Genomic DNA, 21,351 nt, shown 5'->3' on the forward strand with positions numbered 1-21,351 from the left:
GGGAGGATGGAGTACTGGGTGGATGGTAATGTAGATGAATGTATGTGGATGAATGGATGTGCATGCAGATGGATAGATTATGACTGTTCTGCATATAACGCATGCATGCACACAACTGAGTGAGCTGCAACTAAAATATAGGGCATATAAGACAGTAACACAATTGATATGCAAATTTGCAGATGATGCATGTGCAAACGAATACAATACACACAGGAGAGATACAACCACACGTTTGAGGATGACGCATGCACAGACACACACCATCACAGCCCTGTAGGGCCATAATAAACATACACACGCAAAACAAACCGCATACACCCTCACATTTTTGTGTTATTCATGCATACATATATGCTGTAAGCCCATACTACACACATAATACATAACTACTATTCACACATGCGATTGGGGATGACTGTTGACATGGATTTTCAGAACCAGCCTTGTGGGAGGGTTCTGAGAGACCTTCCAAGTTATGGAACAGGGCAATTAACCCTCGTCTAGCCAAACTCAATCAAGGTTGTGTATCAGAGCAGTAAGGCGTAGACTTCAGGAAATATGTGGTGGTGTAGTGGTACAGTGAGACACACGCAGAGCATGTGCATAACTCAAATTAGACAACATTAAAAAACATATTATTTTATCAGGCCTTATCACACTCTATACAATATCAGTTAAGTAGCTATTAACGAAAGCAAACCTGTGTACATATATACTTAAACATATCTCACTAGAGATCACCCACACTTTACCCTAAAATAATAGAATGTAGACAATTAAGTGAGTTATAACTGTAGAAAAGCAATGGAACCAGTTACCATACCTCACAAGTTCCGAGGTAAATACACGTTGAAGGGATTCGGAAGTCTTTTTTTTGTTTTTTTTTTTAAATCTTTATTTACACAACATCCAGCATAAATCACAGGACAATCAATGTATAACATATAAAACAGTGCAAATTACAAAAGAAAATCACAACATTTTACACAAAACTATGTACAAGGCGAGATATACAATACACTAAACCCCAATAAATCAAATATATCTCCCAATTACCCTCCCACCCAACAGCTACAATGCCAAGTCAAAACAAGTGTAAAAATGTACCCCATATTTTCTCAAATAAACCTAGTTTACCAAGTCTCCTGTATATCACTCTCTCCATATTTGCCAATTGATGCATCTCAGACAACCACGTCTCAATATTCAATGTCAAAGAATTCTTCCAGTTTATCAAGATAATTTTCTTACCAGTCATCGCCCCTCGGAACAACCACTTCTTCTCACGCTGATTGAGACCATCCAAAGACTCATCACACCCCAATATGACCACACTAAAGTCCAATACAAGGAGACCAACAATCACCTCATCCCCGTCCGATCTCACCCCAGAATAGTCTCACCAGATGGGGAAGTCTTGTAGAATCGAAGAACAAGCATTGGCAACATTTTCCAGTAAGAAGAAAACAAATGTACGTTCAGTAAATATGGGGTACTCTTAGTTCCTTCCCTCCAGGGGCAAGGGATACTCTTTTAATTCCGTCCCTCCAAGGTAAGCCCAAGAGGGATCCTTGGCCTGACCTCCACCAATTACAAACAAGCAAGGAATATTTAGGATGAGGACTGTATGCCCCTAAAACACTATGCTGTAAAGGGGGTGTGGGAATAGGTAGGCAAGCTTCCCCCCTTACTCTGATTCACTGAGACTCCACTCCTAGGCTCCTCTAATTCGCTCAGCCCACTTAGCTCCGTTGATGTTTCCGTTGCAGTGTGTTTAGGGTCAATAGGTGCATTGGTAGTTTTCGGGTTCAGAATTGAATAGGCTAGTCAGCAGTTCCACGCTTCGGGAAAACTGGTCATGATACCTTGAAGCTGGATGACCCAGGCACCTCGAGACAACCACCACCACAGGTTCCACAATGACAGGGGACCGCCATGACTCAACTGAGATGGGTAGCAGCTATGAAACCCTGATCAGGATGCAGCAAGCAACACACATGGCGGCAACAAACACTCTGCTACAAAATGGCCCCTCTTACTGTTGGAGGTCAGCAGCTACAGGAGGATTGGTTTTGGGCTACAAGCTGGCAACCTGCAAAGTTACAAGCCAAAACTCGGAACAGGGCCTGATGCACTTAAGATGCCTTGAATGAAGCTGCTCAGCCAACACAATGGTTCTTTGACTCTTCCAAAGGGCTTTGAGGGCAGGATCTTCATGCAGGGGTTTCGGAATGGTTGGTTCCACTAGCCTAAGGGCTGAAGCACCGACAAGAGTCTTCAGGAGGTCGACACAGAGAGATTGGGTTTCACCAGGACTTGGCTGGAGGTGTTCCAACAGTCATCCGCAGACTGTAATTGTTGATAGTAGTGTAGGCTTCAGCAAAAATATGATAAACGGCTTCAGAACTCCCCCGTTCATCTCAAATTTGAGCGAGGATCTCTCCCAGGCAACCCACCAATGGTAAGGATCTGCACCATTCAAAATTGGCACGGGCTATCCAATCATTGACAGCCGCTTTCCCCACATCTGCCCAGCAACAGACATACCCCTGGTCAGTGAGTGCTTTGGGACTAGAAAGACCCAGCCCCTATATTGGCCAGAAGCTCGCACAGTCTCTTTGCCCAAGAAATGGCTTAGAATATATGACACTTCCTCACCTGAGAAGGCAGGACGAAGGCCAAGGAACAGAATGGCCAATTGTCTTGCAAAAAACATGTGGCACATCCATTTTAAATATATGGTAGTCGAAATGGCTATATGCGCCAAATGGAAAAGTGGATACATCAAAAATGGGAAACGTGTTAGAGAAATATCCGCTGCCACAAGCTTGTGCGTGTACCTATGGGCCCCCGGGACCATTACCTTAATAGGCGGTAATGGCCCGCTGTCTGGGGGCTTATTGCCTCATTAAAACAAGGAATCTCGTAAAGGAGGACAGGGCCCATGTAAAGTTAGGGACCTATCGGTGCCTTCAAAATAGATGAGATGAGCGAGGAAAGTAAAGCAAACGACAGGGTCCAAATCATAGCAAAATGTTGGGGGGGGGAGGGGGCCCAATTGATTTCAATGGAAGAAAAGATGTAAAAAAGCAAATCTTTCCTAATAATGATACACAACAGACGTTGGAAAACAATACCATTAACACATATACACATAGACCATCACCACATTTTAGGGTCGCCAGGTAACACTAAGCATGTAATGCAGGAACAGTATTTACACCAATATTATCACCTGATGAATGCTTAAAGACATACGATGCACATAAAACATAAGTCATTCACACACGCATTTGTTCATGAGACACGCGCAGACACGTACTGTACATAAGACAACCATTAACAAGTGCTTTTGCGATTGATGCATGCACGGACCCACATCAGCACGCTACTGGGCCACGATTAACAAATTATGCACATAATACATAAACACCATTGCCGTGTATTTACTGAGCATGAATGCATGGACACCCACTTCGCGATACCACACAAGTCTGAAAAAGAACCATTCGCACACCAATGCCACGCAAATAACAAGCACAAAAAACGTGCCAAAAAACACGTTTTTAAAAATAGTTACTACCTATGAAAAGGCGGAGTCTAGTAAGGTTGGGAATGCCAACATTAAGGTACAAAAACAGTGTCCAAATTAAACTATTTCCCTTACACAAACTTCATCGCACAACGATATACACCTTAACTCGCACGCTGTCCAGTCATTTGGTCGAAAGACAAATGGTCGACGGAATTTGGTCGAAAGCCAAACGGGCAAATTTTTTTTTATTATTTATATATATATTTTTTAGGTTTTCGTTTAGGGAAAGAAAGGGTTTTTTAGAAAAAAAAGGGGGTTGGGGGGGACCCCCCCCCCAAAAAAAAGGTGGAAATAGAGAAAAAAAAATTCGACCATTTGTCTTTCGACCAAATGGTGTCGACCATTTGTCCTGTCAACCTTTTTTGTTCGACCAAATGACTGGTAACCAACTCGCACTACACTCACTTTGAATTGTAGGTAACTTACATATAAGCTGTCGTTGAAATGAGTTTGTGAAGCAGAAGTCCATTGTGAGTTAAGGTTCACTTTGTAGCGTGATGGACTTTGTATTGGGGAAAACGTTCATTTGGACGGCGTTTCTAAATTAATGTTGGAATTTTCATATTTTATAGACTTCAAATTTGTATTTTTGATACTGCATGTTTCTACTGATTTCTGCTTATGTTGTACACACACATACATTATCTGCTGTCTGCATTTGTTACTGGCTGTTTAGAAAAAACAAACAGGACTATAACCCGGCCCCTCAGTGATGTGGGCCGAGCCCCAAAAAGTAATTTGATGAGGCACCGTCTTCCGAAAATGTTACCTTTCCAGTTATATTCATGGAGAAGTGGTTCCCACATATTGTTTTTTTAACATGTTATTCATGAAAAGAATTGTGATCTAAATGAATTGTGGTTGGTATCATGGTCGATGCTGGATGTCTCTGGAGCTTCGATGACTAGAAACCTTTAAGCATGCACAAGCAAAACATGTTTGCAATAACTCATACTTTGCCGAGCGATCGAAGAACATTTTTCAGAATGGAAAGCTTGGAACTGGTCATACAAAGGCGAGGAGGGGCATGTAGAACATCACCACAAGACCCTGAGTATGTCCGGGGTCAGCAGGGTGCATATTCCACGATTGGCGCCACAATTACAGAGAGGAGAGGACTGTATGTGTCTACGAAAAGACCACTCTTATATGTAAGATGAGAGGCTACATGCATTTGGCATGATAGCATCTACTGTGACAGCCCGGATACTTAAAACGTCAAACCCTAAGTTGGGGAGGGTAAACAGACTAAATGAATATGATCCTTGCTTTACCTAAAGACTGGTAGAAGGAGGCAGCGGATTTAGAAGCTAAAATCTGTGTCCATGCCACACTTCGCTTGATGTTGGGGGCAGTGTTTCACTACAAATTTAGACCAGTACGGTCATTTGAGCAGGCTGCAAAGGGGGCACTCTCCACTAGCCTTTGGCTAGTGGTAATTGGTTCTTTGTGGGTAAGAAAGGGTGTGCTTTGTGTATGTGTATAATTGAGGTGACGATTGACCTTTTATGGCTGGCTAGTTGCTTGAGGTCCTCTTTCGTTAATCATTCCTCGTTATTGGCATGAATTGCAAGTTCATGTTAAACATATCCTTTGATTGTAAATTTGCGTTGGCAAACGAGTAGAGGAATTATGCATACAATTACAGATTGGACTAAGGCATCAAAGGTGATGGGACTTGGCAGTGCAAAAAGCCTTAGTTGGCCCCAATGCAAAATTACAGTTGCTCAGCTATGCCATATTTCATGTGGTATATGCTGAAAATGCTTAGTGGAGGTTGCAGTGAACGTGTTTCAGAAGTTGTCCGCTTAGCTCGGTAGTGTAGGCGCGAGATGCTAGCAAGTGTAACTTGTGCTAAATAATTATGTTTATGATCTGTATTCCCACAGCAGAAGCAAGGAATCTTCCGGAGCCGCACCTCTAGCATCAGCCTGACCGTGGAGCACGCCCTAGAGAGCTTCGACTTCCTCAACGCCACTTCTGATATGGACGACTCAGAGTGTTCAGAAGAGGAGGGCACAGAGAGGTGAGTAAATCGTCATCCGCTCCAGCAGTGAGGAAGGCCTGACTACCATCAACATCTTCTAGTGTGTTCCGCTAACTGATTTTTCCCCAATATCTTTTATTTGTGTATGGTACTTTGCAGAATGATGCATATTCTTAAGGGCACATTTTAAGGAAGGTTAGAAAATGTATTTTTCCCTTACACCTGCCTTTTCCCCTTTCGTTGTTATGTGCCTTGTATCCACAATTATCCCTGTACTGTTTCTTTTGCATTTAAGGTTTGTCTCAAAAGCATATTTTTGCTTTTTCTGTTTAATGTCGTTTATTTATATAATTACCTGCAATTTCTCCTATGTATTTTCCTTTTTTCTGATTATGGAAAGTGTGTATGCCAGTTAAAGGAAATTAAATATTCAAACGTAAACAAAAAAACATTTTTAAATTCCTATTTGTTTCATTTCTTCAGTAATGGTCTTCGATGGACACTTTTATTGGTGACTGCTCTGCCGTTGCAATAAATACTGACCATCACAGACATTCTCTAGCAGCGGCGCTCAATCCTGATGTGCAGCACTGCTGCTACATACGTGACAGGATTATTTGCAGATATCAGTTGAAGAGTAACCTTTGCCACCCTGCTTTTCCACTATTTTCACTTAATGTTCTTCAGGAAATAACCGCCTCGCCCAAGTTTTATCTTACTTCTCAGTGCAATAACTTGCTGTTGAGGGTTCTCAATAAAGAAATTTGATGGAGATGGTGGTTGCTGTGTTAGTAGGGATCCAGTCGCAGACTATGGAGCTGGTTCTTTTTAGTGCGGGTTTGATCTGATTGAAAGGAGTGTGAGGTATCATTCCATTAATGTCTCTCTCAAATGAAAAACAAGTTTTACATTGGCTCAAGTGTCAGATGGTGGAAAAATGAGATCAACAACTGGCTTGAGTGGCAACAATAAGTTATGGTAAAAGGAGTATTGTAGATCTGTGCTGGCTGTTACACACTGTGATACCTTTATGATCATCTCCCGATTCTAAAAAATAAAAACATAATGGAACAGTTAGTTTTTGGCCACAGAATGAAGTGGGTACAGTGTTTCTGATCCTCCTTTCGGCTGTGTGGCCGGTGTAGAGTCACTGTGCATGCTCTGACCTTCCCTCATACAAATTAACATGCAACAAAATCCGGCACGGAAGTTTGTGTTCACATCAAACTGAGCGTACATGCATCCTGCCCTAAACATATATGCTGTGAGGCAATACAACCACCAGAAAGAAGAAATGCTGCTGCTGAAAAAAAATATTAAAGTTCTCGCAGTTCAGACAGTGCTCAGTGCTATCTTCCGAACCCAGGTCCCTTCCCCATGCTGAGAGAAGACAGACTTTTCCCATGCCAGCAGCGTTTCAGAACAAGGTTGAGGGCAGATTTTTGGAAAAGAATAGAGTCCATGCTCTGAGGTACAGTGTCCTTTGTAGCACAGGGTCCAAGCTAATTCTTAGCCCTGGGGTTATAACGGGGCTCCACTGGGCTGAGCCCCTGACCCTTCACGTCTGGGTGAAGTGGAGGACATGTTCCCAGGCTTATAGAAGGCAGCACTACTTCAGGAGCAGGAGAGGGCCTCTCCTTCTTGGTATGGGTGGCGTGAATTTAGGACTTTACATCTTGCTTCTTCAGAGCAGATTCTGTGGTCACAAGGACAGTAAATGGTCCCTTCCACCTACGCTGGAGACAATTTTCATGGGCAAAGTACTTGAGCATAAACACGTCTCCCTACGGCAGTGTAGTTTTTGCTGGCCTGGCACAGGTTGTGCCCCACTAACCTGGCAGTATATCTGTCTCATGACTGAAGTAAAGTGTTTGAAATATGACAGAACTGAATGAACAGTAAGTGCCAAAGGCAACCTGTTTACAGAGGGAGGAGCTCCAGCCTGCAGGGGCATTGCTCTTTCCATCAGGATCTCAAATGGAGTGAGTCCAGCAAAGCGGCTGGGCATTCCTGTACATGAGGGCGCAAGGGGCAGCGCATCTGGCCAACTTAGTCCTGTCTGTGCGCTCACTTTTGCCAGCTTTGTGGTCTGCATGATGCATGCAGCTTCTGGTCAATTCCTAGGGCCTAACACATGTAAGTCATTACCTGTTTGGCAGAATGTGGGCCTCTTGTCACTGAAAGGACAGAGGCCACTCCCCGCCTTGAACATATTTCCCTAAGTAATCTTCTGGTCACTGTGATAGCGTCATGGAAAGGCCTCCCCATATCCGCTTAACATGTCAACAAGGACCAGAACATACCAGTACTTAGCCATTGGTGGCAGTGTTGTGAAATCCATTTGGATCTCATACCAGGGTCCAACAGGGGACTGGTGAGCAGAGCCAGAGGCAACCTTCGCTGACTTCCCAATGTTCTAAAACTGGCAGATGTGACACTGCTGGCCAAAGCATTTCACTCTCTCTCCAACCCCAGGGGTGAACCAGGTACTCCTTATATAGCTAGTGATTGCATCGCTACCCACATGTGCGGTGTATGCCAAGTGAATCAGGTATGCCTTGCCAATGGTTGGAGCAACTAATATCCCCTCCGGGCAAGTGCCAGACACCTGATTCATCCTGGGTGCAACCTAGCTTCTTAACTTGCTCTGGCTCTTCGGTTGTCCGTAGGGCAGTCTGCAGTGTGTGTAGCAATGTTGTCAGTTCTGCTAAAGGATCTTGTACTGGCACATTGTGGAGAATGAGAACTGTTTATTGTGTCCTCTCAGGGGTGCTTTGGGTGGCCGGTTAAGCCAGTGACATGGGAAGCGTTCCTGATTGGGGTCCCAGCCGAACTGAGATATCCCTTTTTCAGCCAGATCGCGGCAAATTCTAGGCACACGCCTAGTGTATACCTACTATCAGTCTAGATATTAACCTGCTTTTCTGACATCAGTGTGCATGCTCTGGTGAGAGCTACAGACCCTGCGACTTGAGCAGAACAAGGGGGTCGGGGCACATATGCTCTGCTTCTAGGTCAGTGACAGTGGTGTTCACTTCATCCCAGGACAAAATGGCATAATTGTATATGAGAGCCCCATTAGACATTCACTGTAGGGTGGACTTGTCCACAAATAGTGTATGAGCCCCTGGGATTGGAGTGCCAGACAGGTCAGGGCGGATGGAACCTACTGTTGGACTACATGGAGGCAGTCATGTTCTTTGAGGTACTCATCACACGCTGGCACTAGGGAGGCAATGTTGAAATCGGGAGCCCTCTTTACAGTGATGTTACTGTTGAAAAGTGCCTCTTCATATCTCACTTTGCGGGCTGGAGAAAGATGTTAGCTCCTGCTTTGTGTCAAGAGAGCATGCACTGAGTGGGGTACACTAACGAGAAGCTCAAAGTCCAGGACAATATTCATACTCTTCCGAACCAGGGACACAGAACTTGCAACACACTGCATACAAGGAGGTAGGGCAGCGACAGGATCAAGCAGACTGCTGTAGTAGGCCAGAGGACACATTGCACCACAATGATCTTGAAGCATGACCCCTGAAGCTATTCCTTTACTCTCATGACAGTAGAGGATGACGTGTTGGAAGTAGTCCGGTAAGCCCAATGCAGGTTCAATGCACAGGGCTGCTTTTACACATTCAATGGCTTCCTTCTGCAAAGGGGTCCAGCTGATACGACAGGATAGCCTCCGGCATTGGTCTGACTAAGATGGCATAATCACGGATCCACTGCCGGTAGTAGCCAACCATAACTAGGTAGGCGTTCAGTTCACTCTGAGTCCCATGGGGTGGTAGGGCTGAGATATCATTCACTCTTTCCGGATCCAGGGACCTCCAACCCTTGCTGATGATATGGCCCAGATACTTCACCTCAGTTTTGTAGAACTGCAGCTTCACCTTTGATGCCTTGTTCCCCCTGCTAGCCAGCTCACTGAACCATGGCAAGAGTGCACAGTTCCTCTCGTATAAGCATATAACCAGATCATCCATGTAGATCAAAAGCTTGCTGGAGCCAGGCAGCACTATCTCCGAGAGGTCCTGCTGCAGAATTTGGGAGAACAACGTAGGGGCATGGATATACTCCATTGGCATTCTTTTCCAAATCTGGACGCTCTTAAAGGAAAAGGCGGTCAGATGCCAGGAGCCCGGATGCAGAGGGACACTGAAGAAGGCACTGAGAAAGATCTATGACACTCAACTGGGAAGCAGCCACAGGGATGGCAGCTACGAGTGTAGCAGATTGTGGGTGGCTGCTGTCAGGTGTTCCACTATAACGTTGATGGGTCTGAAGACCTGAACCAGGCGATTAGGTGTTAAAATTGTGCTTCTGCACTGCCATGATGGCGGTTTTAGCAGGGGGCCGTGCCACAGCCTGTCTTAACAAGGCGTTAATGACCGGAAACAGTCCCTTTTCAGCATCCGGCTTCATAGGGTACTGGGAAATCTGCGGTAGGGAGGACCCAGGGATCACCTCAACACGCAGGGGCTGAGTGGATTTCATCAGCTTGCTTCCATGCTCTGGGTGGCCCAGAGGGTGTCTGGTACTGCTGCCAGCATCTGCTCATTGTGAGGCGTAGGAGACTGACCAGGAGAGGTCCTTTTGTGGGCCATAGACTTCTATTAAGTAACTCAAGAAAACCTATCTCTACCTTCATCTAAGGGGCTTGCCCTGCCTCAAACTATGAAAACCTTAGGGAGCTCTCAGAATGTTCGTCAAATTGAAATGTTCTCCATCAGAAATCAACCAAACTAACCCTAATACTATTAACATAAGCCTTTGACTAAAGTGAAATGTGTGTTTCCTTCACCGGGAGAATGAGTTCCTTCTCCTGGTTTTTTGCTTCAATCTTATAATAGAAGTAACTCCTTTAATGTCCCATCAAAAGGGGCGAGGGGAAAGACTCCCTTCTCCTGGTCCTCCTATAAACGTTCTCCACAGTGGTCTTTAAGCACTAGTGCAGAAAACGTGGATTAGTCTCTTTAACGCCTTGCAAGAAGTAGAAAAACTCATAGCCTTTGTTGGCTTCTATTTAATATTCGGATTATGGATATCTTTTCCAGGGTACCCTGTACCTTTCTTGTATGTCTTTCTAAAGTCTACTTGAGCAGTGGTATTAGGTGGACCACTGCAACGAGGGAGAGCGCTCCCGATGCACTCTGCTTGGGCAGTGGTATTGGGCTGGCCACTGCGACGAGGGAGATGCCTCCAGATGCACACTACTTGAGTTGGGCCTCTTCCCGGTCCCCTCCCGGTCTTCCTGCCGTTCCCGATACCTGTGGTGCCTCCTTGGGGATACGACTCTGGTTCTTCAAGGGGTCGCAAAGGCCTCTCCTCCTCCTCCTCCTTACTTCCTGCGCGGCTCCATGGCAGGCTGGTGGTCTCGGCTTCGTTTCTGCACCTGGCGGTCCACCTTCCAATGGTCACGCCACCACCAAGGGAGTCTGTTCTCTGCCGCTCCCAGGACGCTCCAGCAATGTCCTTTTATTTTGGTCTCCGTCCTTGAGAAACACAACTGCTTCAGCTGCAGTCTTCAAAGTTTGAACTTCATGGGCTTTGTTCGCGTAGTCCTGGCTTCCGCAATGAGATCTCTGTAGTCCCTTCTCGCTTTCTACTTTATAATGTTGACTCCGCCCTGGCATAATGTCAACACCATCTTGGCAAGTCTCTTTGGCATTCTTAATGCCTCCAGTGAGCCACCTCATTACAGTACTTGGATGGCTTTTCACATGGGTATTGTATATGCTTCTCCGTTCAGTCATGGCTTTACAATAACACATGGTTCCACTATCAATGGTTGTAGAAAAGTGTGACCATGAGGGTAGGGTGTTAGGGAGGCTTTTCCCCAGGTGGACATCCTTAACCCCCTTCCTATGAGATCCTCCCACATATTACCACCCATAGGAGGGCTACTGGGTAGCAGCCTCGCCTCCCTAGCCTCATAGGAAACAGCTCCCCTCTGGGGAGAAGTGACTAGACCAGGTGAACGGTCACATCATCCACCTTCATCAAACCCATGGCAGAGAAAAAGCAGGGCAGATGTTTCTAAATGCCTCTGTTTGGGCTCTGGGTTTGCAGACCGCCATGAAGAACTCATCAGTATTGTCTGGGATACAGAGAGCGCATCAACCCTTTTTATAAAGGATCCCTGCACCCACTTTTCCCAGGAAATCCATCCCCAGCAGATGTTCAGGGGACGATTCACTCATCAAGAAGGTGGTACTAGTCAAGGGACCCAGCAGATCCCTAGTGGACAAAGTGACGGGCACCTCCGAGTGGATGCCCTTTACTCATACAGCTGTGACAGTCCGGCCCGAAACTGGGGCATCCGGGAACTCCCCCAGCCTCGGTGTGTTGAAGGGTGGCTCCTGTGTCCACCAGCATTCTGAGCCACTTGTTACCTACCTGGGCTGTCATAAAGGGCCACTGGATGGGAAGGAGTTGCGGTGCCAGGGTAATTCTTCTAGGTCCAATTCCTGTCAAGCTTGAGGGCACTGGAAGAGACTCAGACCTGGCTGCTGGGGCCAGGGTTGCAAGGCGTTGTCAGAAGAGGCACCCTGGTAATTCAGGCTACTGGCTGGGGTCAAGCCAGATTGAGTGTTCTGATCTGAGGGTCTGAAAGGGACCAGGCGGGTATGGTGCAGGTCGCTGTGTTTGGCCTTGAGAAGACACGGCTGCAGCCTGTCTCATGCTCAATCTGCTGAGGACAGTTGTACTTCCTGTGGCCCTGTTCCTTATGATAGGTGCACTGGTCCTGATGTACGAGGGTACCATGGGATGGGGACCGGGATGGGGCTGGATACTGGCTGGGGGATAGGTTGAGGCATGTACTGAGAGTTTGGATAGCCCCAGTATTGGGGGTTCAGAGTGGGCATCTGGGAGAGGTGAATGATACCTCCTCGCCTCTCCCTCTCCAGCTTAATCCATGCTGGCCTTTAGAAGCCCCATACTGGTCCCCATAGGGTGCGCGCATCCTCTGGAGGGCAGTGTCATGCAGGTCTGTGGATGCAGTTATAGCAGCAGCCGTATCAGCCTGCTTCTGCAGTGTCAAGCTTAAGCTGCATGATTTTCTCTTTAGTTTCTTCCTGCTCCTTCCTTTTCTGGCTGCAGTGTAGTGCCTTGCTTGGGCCATGATGCTGCAATCGGACATGTTGTCCCACCCCACACACATTTGCTTGAGGTCTGTGCTGACCTTTGGCGGTAGACCCTCTACAAAACTGGGTGACGATCAGGAGCCTTGTTGTCTTTACAGGGTCATCCATCCCAGAGTATTGCTTGAAGACCTGCTTTACCCTCTCGAGATACTCGGCCACATCCTCATTTTTATGCTGCTTACATGATTTGATACTTTAAAAATTGTTGACTGCAGGGTAGAGTTCTGCTATGACTTTGGAATTTCTTCTCACCTCCGGGACAGGGCAGGATTAGCTAGAGTCACTCTGTCATCTTCTGTCTTCCCAGGCAGATTTTGAAGGTCCATTTCAATGGTCCAGTTAGCTCTGGTCATAATGGTAGCCAACTGGTCTGATGACAGGTATTGTCCTCAGCAACTGGCGCATGCCATTCAGGTAGGTAAGCGTCATAGGTGGCTATCACATCACTCAGTAACACCACATATTCCTGAGGGTTCTTCCTAATGTTGAACTGTCCTTTTAGGCTGAGTATCTCTTCTGGGGACCAGGGCTGGTGCACCATAGCTAAGGTGAACCCCTTAGGGGCAGCCACAGTACTCATGGGTGCTACCACCACCCTACTTCTCCTCCTCCTCCTCCTCCTCCTCCTCCTCCTCTGACGAGGAAGAAGAGTCAGTGTCAGAATCCCTGGCCTTGTCAAACAGGCAATTAATAAAATCGGCCTCCCTTAATTTGGAGAAAGCCAGGGCTTGTAAATTCTTCACTAACCTTCGATCCCCTGCCCTCTTGGGGTACTGCTCAATGGCAGGTATTTCCACCTCATACTTTTTGATTATTGCTCTGGTCCTCCTAGTTTCTACGCAAGGGGCAAAGAGGTCTGACCTGTGCGCCTCTAACATCTGAAGGGCTTGCTCCTGTTTAGCGGATGGCACTAGGGGTAATGCAGGGGCCATGGAAGAAGGGACCTGGTCAGTAGACCTGGTAGCCACAGCCTGGCTCGCCAGCTCAGGGGCCTCAGGAGCGGGGAATACTACAGGAGGTGCAGCGGGGTCAGACAGTACATGGCCCGGGGGATACGTACAAGGGGCAGGGACTGGGAGGAAGCAGAATAGCTGGGTGGAGGAGCAAGTGCAGAAAATTCTAGGACATCCTCTGGGGCAGAAGAGTATTGGGGGTAACACTAGGAACAGACCTATAGGGATCACACCTATAACTTGGGTCATTTCTCATCTTCTCTAGATTATGCTGTTCTAGCTTTTTCGTGCAGGTCCCTTGTTGTTTCAGCCACTTCTTCCTAGCCACAGACACACATTGCTGAGGGCCATATGGGAATCAAGGCGGTGGGGGTAGGGGTTGTGGGGGGGTTGGCTCACTCCCTGGCTTGCAGAATTCCCCATTCTGACAGGCAAAAAGGGGTCGCACACAAACTTACATTTCTTGACAAGTTTCTCAGGACAAATACTAAAATACTGCAGGGCGCAGGTCAGCACCACCAAACCCTACTATGCTAGTCTATCAACCAGGTTGATTCTAGCGCACTCACAATCGCTCACAGGCACTTACAGATGCTCACTCACAAGCGCTCAACTAGGGAAGGGGTTGGGTGCTAAACTGTTCCAGGACAGGGGGCACAGTAATGCCAAGCTACTGGTCCACTTCCAAAAAGAGTGTTGGGTACCATTCCCAGGCGTCACTGGAAAACTACTTGGATTCAAGCAGGTCAGGCACTCTAGCACAAGAGAGTTCCAGGCAAAGACGATCTCTAGAGGCCCACTCTCATGGTCCTAAAGAAATACACGGCTCACACAACCAGTATATGGGCACAATCAAAGAGGGTGAGGTTGGGCCCTCTACTAGCCTTGTTCACTCCTATTGAGTGTCTAGGAGATTAGTTTGGTATAGACTAGGTGACCCCCGGTACTAGTAAACTGAATTAAGTGAAAGTTGGAGTACTCTAAAACGAGGCTCCATACATACCGGTCCCTTAATTGAGCAATGAGCTACAGTTATCCTTGTTCACCCTCCAGTATGGGCCTAGAAGGTGAGTTTGTTATAGTGTTGGGGTTGAGATCTGGAGGCTATGGCTAGTTGGGTAGATTATCCGTAAAGGTACACCCTTCAATTTGACAGTAAAATTGTGTGAGGTTGTGTGGGTGTGCAGGTCCTCCTCTCACTAGCACATCACCACGTGGGAGTGGGACCTGGTTTGACTGGATGGGTACACTGACCTACCCTCAATGTTACCATGACCCTCAGACACTAGGAGCCCCCCCCCCACACAAGCTACACGCTGGGAATGTCTGTGTGTGTGTGTGACTGGTGCTTGAGTTCTTACCTTACTACTTGATACGGCAGTCAGGCATCTTGGAGGGCAAGTACACCTCTTATCTTAGACTGGTAGGCTGTGGTCCGTAGCTTCTGAAAAAGGGGAAAGTTAGAATTCACGTGGATATAAATGGATGTTGCTGAATGCAGGCAATGCGGGGTGCAAAAACAGGGTTTGGTTCAGTCAGAGAAGGTGCAGACGTTGAGGTGCTCTTCACATAATCAGGGACCTAGGACAGGTTCTAGATCCAAGTCACGGCACCAGAAAACGGTGGACTTGGCTGGCAGGCTAAAATGGGAATGAGAGAGGCCATGTGGGAAAGCCCAGGCAGAGCCACAGCTTTGGGCCAGGGATTAACAGATCCAGTGAGGATGTGTTGTGTATGCAGGCGGACTGGGTCCCCCCTCTGGCAATAACGGGCAGTAAATGCACCAAATTCTTTGTTCAGGTATTTATTATTGGCAAAGAAGCAAACTTATTCCTGGCAAGATACGTTAGACACACTGAGCATGGATGGTTGTCTGGACTAGGCTGCAGCCACAAGGCTCCGCATCAATGGCAGGAATACAGACTAGGGCCACCCACTGTCATGGGTCCCGGGGCCTGCGGAGTACCCTTGGATGAAGGGGCGGGGAGGAGAGATGGGACCCTGAGAGGAGAAGAGAAGGGTTGAGCAGGAAAAGCTGAGTGGGTAAGGCTGCTGGGGGCTGTGTGGGAGAGAAAAGAAAGAATGGGGAGTGATGGGAGAGATGGAGTGTGGAGCAAGGAGGAAAAATAGCCAGTGGATGGTAGTGGGTGATGTGAGAGAAGGGGCTTGTAGAAAGGGTGAGGGCTGAGAGAAGGGGGAAAGAAAGAGGGAGAAAGAGGAGCAAGAAATACAGAGATGAGGAAAGCGAGAGGAGGTGGAGAGAGAGAGAGAGAAAGATAAAGAGAGCGAGAGAGAGAGGAAGAGACAGAGAAGAACAGGGGCAAAGACGACCAGTGGAAAAATAGGGCAGGTAGGGGAGAAAGAGGAACAAGAGGAGGGAAAGAGGGTGAGGGTAGACAGGGAAAAGGACACCTGCTAATGGGCCTCCTCAGCTTCTCTGCCACCACCCACACGTTCAGCACAGCACTGCAGGCAACCAAGAAAGAGCCCCAGGTCCTCTTCCCCACATGCTTAGACTTTTGCTCCCCCTTCTGAGCCCACCCACAACTACCCCCATGATGAACACAACAGATGGAATTGGTTTCTGGCTGTTCCCAATGCTCAAGGAGGCTTAATGGCAGAAAGGGAGAGGGAAATCACAGGGTGCAGGCCAAGTGGGCAAACACGTCCCACACCCATGATGGACACAACAGGTGGAACTGGTTTCTTCCCAGTGCTCAAGGATGCTTGGTGACAGCAAGCGGAAGGGAATTCCCATGGTGTAGTACAGGTGGGCAAATATAGGCCTGGCCAGGTCCTCTCTACAAAGGTATAACCCCCCACCCACCCCCATGATGAACACAGCTGTTCCCAGGGTCCAAGGAGGCTTTGTGACAGGAAGGGTGGTGGGCAAACACAGGCAGGGGCAGCACAATGTTACCGGGGAGGAGATGAAGTTCCCAGGAAGAGATGAAAGATCACGCCCCCCCCGGCTGCAGATTACGCTGGTTGTAAAAGCTGGCAACTGTTTCCTGGGCTGGCAACAGGTTTAGTTTTATGTGGAGGTTGGCTGGGCTAGGGAGGGAATGGAGTCACTTTTTCTGGGCAGGCGCATGGCTGGAGTTCCACACACCCCACAATATACAGTCACATACAGTCCAGTCGCATACAGTGCAAGATGAAAAATACATTTGGGAAAATGAAAAATCCAGAAAGTCTACAGTAAACAGCAAGTGACATACATGTGAAACCCAAGTGAAGGCTGTCAGGGGTCCACACATAGAGGCTGCCATTTCCACACTTGGTTGATGTAAGGGTTCCCCTCTCATATATAAATAACATTTATCCGAGGCTTGGCTGCCCTTTTGCTTTACAAACATTCTGCAGGCCCACTTCTATCATCACATTGTCACTTCATACCAATCTACTATTTGTGAAAACATTACATTAAGGGATTCCTTCTCATTTGTACATTCTAGATTCTGTTTGGTGTAAGCTGGTTAGGAATACATTCTTGTTTTTATGCCTTTCAAGGGACAGGGCCTATAATTATTTCAGTGGCCAATTGCTGAATCCCAGGAGTCAGTGGGATTGCGGTATGATATGATAGGTTATTTATAATGCGCTTAATACCCAGAGGTTTCTAAGCGCGGACCCAGGGATCGAACCTGCAAAGATCATCTCTGTCCTCTCCTGAGCAATTGTTTGACCATGCAGTTCTCTTTAGGGGGCTACAAGACTGGGATACCATGTCTAAGTCCAAATCTTTAAGCACAGTGATGGTCCTCGACACATTTGGCCATGAAATACACAAAGAATCTTCAAACCAAAGATGTAAAAAGCATATGCCCCCACTTAAATGAACACCTCACTTTTCCAATTCAAATGAACAAAGTGCTCACCTTTTTTACTGTATGTTTTCCTTTGTAGTTTTGGGGTGCTTTCTGTAGAAGGGTTTACTTAATAAACCGCAGTAGTCCAGCTCAGCTACACTTTCTTTCCTCAAGCAGAGCTATTGTAAAACACTACTGAGTGGTAGCACAGATCATATAATTTGGAAACAACTTGTTTAAAATGTGCCAGTTCAGCTCCTTTTAGGAGCGCTTAAATCTCTATATTGTTTGTTGGTCATCTCCCGAATAGTGACAAAAGTGATATTTCTGCCATTAGGTGTTGTTTATCAAAGACTCGTCCTTTAGCAAAGGGACTGCTAGTTTGGTATAAACATGACAGATGGAGATTGAGTAATGTTTTACCATTGTTGAACTCTGAGGTGTCTTCTGGGTAAAAAGCCCCCAGCACTAAAACAAGTTAGTACAGTCTCTTTAGGAGCTGGAAAGTCTGTGGGTTGCTTTTGTCCTAAGACCTATTCTATAAGGTGCTTTACGTTCAGAGAAGGGACTCTTAGGTATTATAGATTTGGAAAATGGATGGAAATGAAAATAAGAAATGGATGCATGCCAGAGACCATGCATTATTTTAATAACATTTGGACATATCACTTTTTGTTTAATGACAGAAAGGTGAGCACCCTGCGGCCTGACACGGGAGAGACGGCTTCAGCGGACACTAGCCGAGTGACAGTGGAAGATGCTGGTGTTGGCAGTGGCTCAGAAGGTAGCTCTGACCCGTGGACCTCTGGGAATGAATTTCTGGATGGCGCTCTGGTCCTTCACTTAAACAACTGCAACAGGCTGCTCCTTGTAAGTTTAATAAAAAGCCAAGGTTTTTGGCGGTTTGGTAAAAAACCTGTGGCATATCGTTCCCAGGGAGCTGTCAGTAAACGCATGTGGCTGTGGCTGTGAAAGTGGGATGCCTGTATCGTAGCAGTACCATTCATTCTATTACCTGTGAGCTGACAGAGTCTCTCCTGTTTCAGCGACTGGGCACTTTCGGACCGCTGCGCTGCCGCGAGATGTATGCACTGGACAAGCTGATGAGGGAAGCTCAGATCATGGAGATTATCTGTCGATTGACAAAGGAGAAATCTGGAACAGCAGTCTCCGCAGAGGAAGGTAAGCAAGGAACCTTTCATCATGAGAATATGATGGTAGGAGGTGGGTGTGTTTTACTAAGCAGTCTTATTATGACCCCTAATTTCCTTCCACCTTCTTCTAGTTACTTGACCATCTGCTGTGCGGGTTGATGGTTTTCATTTACCGGGGGGGATATATCTATGATTAAAGAACTGTGCATAATTGTCTCACATTGGTCATTTGATTCCTACTAGTACACAAGTTATCAGTTTACAATGTTAATTCTCGGAGTGATTTGGATTGTAACAGTAACAATAAGCCACAGAAGAGCGCCTCCGATCAGAGAACCAAATCACACAATTAACTCGGAGGTAAAGTTGGATCTTAGGAGTACAACTGTGGGAATTGAAATCTTGTAGCACAACGCCGAACAGTTCATTCCAGCTGTGGACTTTTTGAGTAGGTGTGTTGGGATGGCAATATCATTAGCACAGCTAGTGGGGGCCATTGAGAGATTGCCAATAAACCGCCGGTAGAACTTGTGGCTTACCGGCAATCTCGGCTTACTGTTTCTGCCACCCGATATCCCGGTATTACCAGGATATTACGGGTGGCTGGCTAACGGTAAGTTTCCATTCACGTGGAGTGCAGTAGGACTCCATGGGATCCGAACCACTGAAGCACTGGCACCATTGTTAACGGTGCCGGTGCTTCAGTGAATTATCTGCTGGTAGGGGCCTGAACTACTAGCAGGTCAGGTCTGCTGGTAATTCACTGCCCCTACCGGCAGACTCATATGCCGGTCTGGAACAGGTGCCAGTACACGTTGTTACCGGCACCTTTTTCCAGACCAGCATACTTGTAATAAAGCACAGTGTCTCTTTGGGGTGCTATGTGACCTAAAGCCTAGAACCTGAGTTATTAACCTCTTAGTGTCACACTAGGGGTTATCAAGCTTCTGCTGAGGAAGGGTGCATGTGGTGTTGAATATAGTGCCTGATTCGCAAGGATTTGCACTGGAGAAAATAGTGAGATTTCATGTGCAGCTCAGGCTTGCTCCTGCTACTTTATACCTGATTCACAAAGCCTAAAACTGGAGCAAACCTGGAACTGCTTTGAGATGAACATGTGAAAATGTGATTAATAAAGATTTACTCAAGCGCATGGCTGAAATATTGCAGGCAGCCCCGGTTTGCTCTATTTTTATGCCTTCTGTATCAGATATATACACCAGCAAGAGAGATGCTCCTGGCATCTCCCGGTTTCCTCATTACAAAGCTTTGTGAGTCAGGCCATTAGTGTTTTGGTTGTGGCAGGTGAGCTTTTTCTGCACAGGTAAAGCTTCTGCCATGCCCAACCAGTGTTACCCACGTTTGTTTCAAAATAAATCCGGCTAGCAAAGCCAGGGCTTTTTGTAGGTATCGTTATAGATAAGGTATAAAAGAGAAGGCCAGGACATGTTACACATGTTACCTAAAGCTTTTTGATGGCCATTTATGATTGGATTGATTACATTTATCAATTTAATCTGTCTTATTACATTACATTATGGTTAATGTTAGACAGCTTAGGTTAGGGTTGTGGCCCATGTTCAGTTTCATGCTGCTAACATTTGTAAGCTGCCAATCAAGACCAATTGTAAATGGCCCTCATAAACCACAAATAAGTACTCCCTTTCTCCCCCCGTTTGAATTGCTTCCAAGGGCAACATGTGAACGTCTGTTTCATTAATGTGATTTCCTTTGGGGCTGCAGGTTCCAGGCATTGAGCAAATTATTCTCTTCCTTTGTCCTGTCCTGACAGTGACAACACTTCCTGTGGTCAGTTTCATTGGGTAGCTAAGATAACTGTATGGCATGCTTTCCTGTAGGGAGCAGCAGAAAACTTGGGAGAATGTAGGGTGACTCCTTTTTGTTGTTCATTTAGTTGGAGAGCGCTTAAGTCTGCAGGTGTCGAAGCGCTTCCACATATAAGACAGTAAAAGGACCAACAAGACACAAAAAAGAACAGCAGAACAAGGAGCCAGTCCTCCGGAGTCAGACCTGGAAGGGGACATGAAAATTATGTTAAACTAGCAGGTGTACCCGTGCTTCGCGCGGTAATTGCCACTTCAGTCCTTGTTTGAAGTTCATTCAATGAGCAAATGTAAATGATGATGTTGCATGGTTTTTTGTTACCCGAATAACAACACAATCGGTTCCAGCTGCTTTAAGTTGGAGCATTGAGACTGCGCAGCAACATTATTGGTGTCGCTATCTACAGCCGAGGCAGCAGCAACCTCAACATAAGTGGTTTACGTATAGGGCTGAAGCGTGTAAGCTTGAAGTGCCGTACCCACATACGTGTGCGGTAAAAGCATGTACGCTTCATACTGTTGAGATGGCATACATTCGTCAACTTCCATGGAAAGGAAGTTCCTGTAATTATCATGAGAGATTTGTCATGATGTGACGGACAGCGTCATTGCGGACACTGTTGAAGAGACATGCACCGTTTCCTGTCACCCGCATCACTTCATAAGCACAGTTTTGTGTCACCTGCATGACTTCAGAAATATGGCAGCTAGAATTCGGATAGTGTGGAAAGTTTAGGAACAATGAACTGCTGAGGTTTACGTAGAACTACGACAGAAGTACGGTGCGAAGAACCATATGTCCGGGGTAAGAATTGCAGACAGCTTTTTGACATTGTCTACACCATGGAACCTACC

General features: G+C 46.6%; 1 protein-coding gene across 6 annotated transcripts in view; it reads left to right on the plus strand.

The window, feature by feature from the left end:
* Window positions 1-21,351, plus strand: part of RIPOR1 (RHO family interacting cell polarization regulator 1) — a 713,696-nt gene that overhangs the window by 605,044 nt on the left and 87,301 nt on the right. For all 6 annotated transcript variants that reach the window (XM_069604490.1, XM_069604491.1, XM_069604493.1 and 3 more), the window contains 3 exons: window positions 5,488-5,624; window positions 18,185-18,368; window positions 18,545-18,680. In XM_069604490.1, the coding sequence (XP_069460591.1) occupies window positions 5,488-5,624; window positions 18,185-18,368; window positions 18,545-18,680 (457 nt within the window). The remainder of the gene's footprint in view (window positions 1-5,487; window positions 5,625-18,184; window positions 18,369-18,544; window positions 18,681-21,351) is intronic.

This window comes from Ambystoma mexicanum, chromosome 1p (genome assembly GCF_040938575.1).
Source record: "Ambystoma mexicanum isolate Mex_15411 chromosome 1p, UKY_AmexF1_1, whole genome shotgun sequence".
NCBI classification, from domain to species: Eukaryota; Metazoa; Chordata; class Amphibia; order Caudata; family Ambystomatidae; genus Ambystoma; species Ambystoma mexicanum.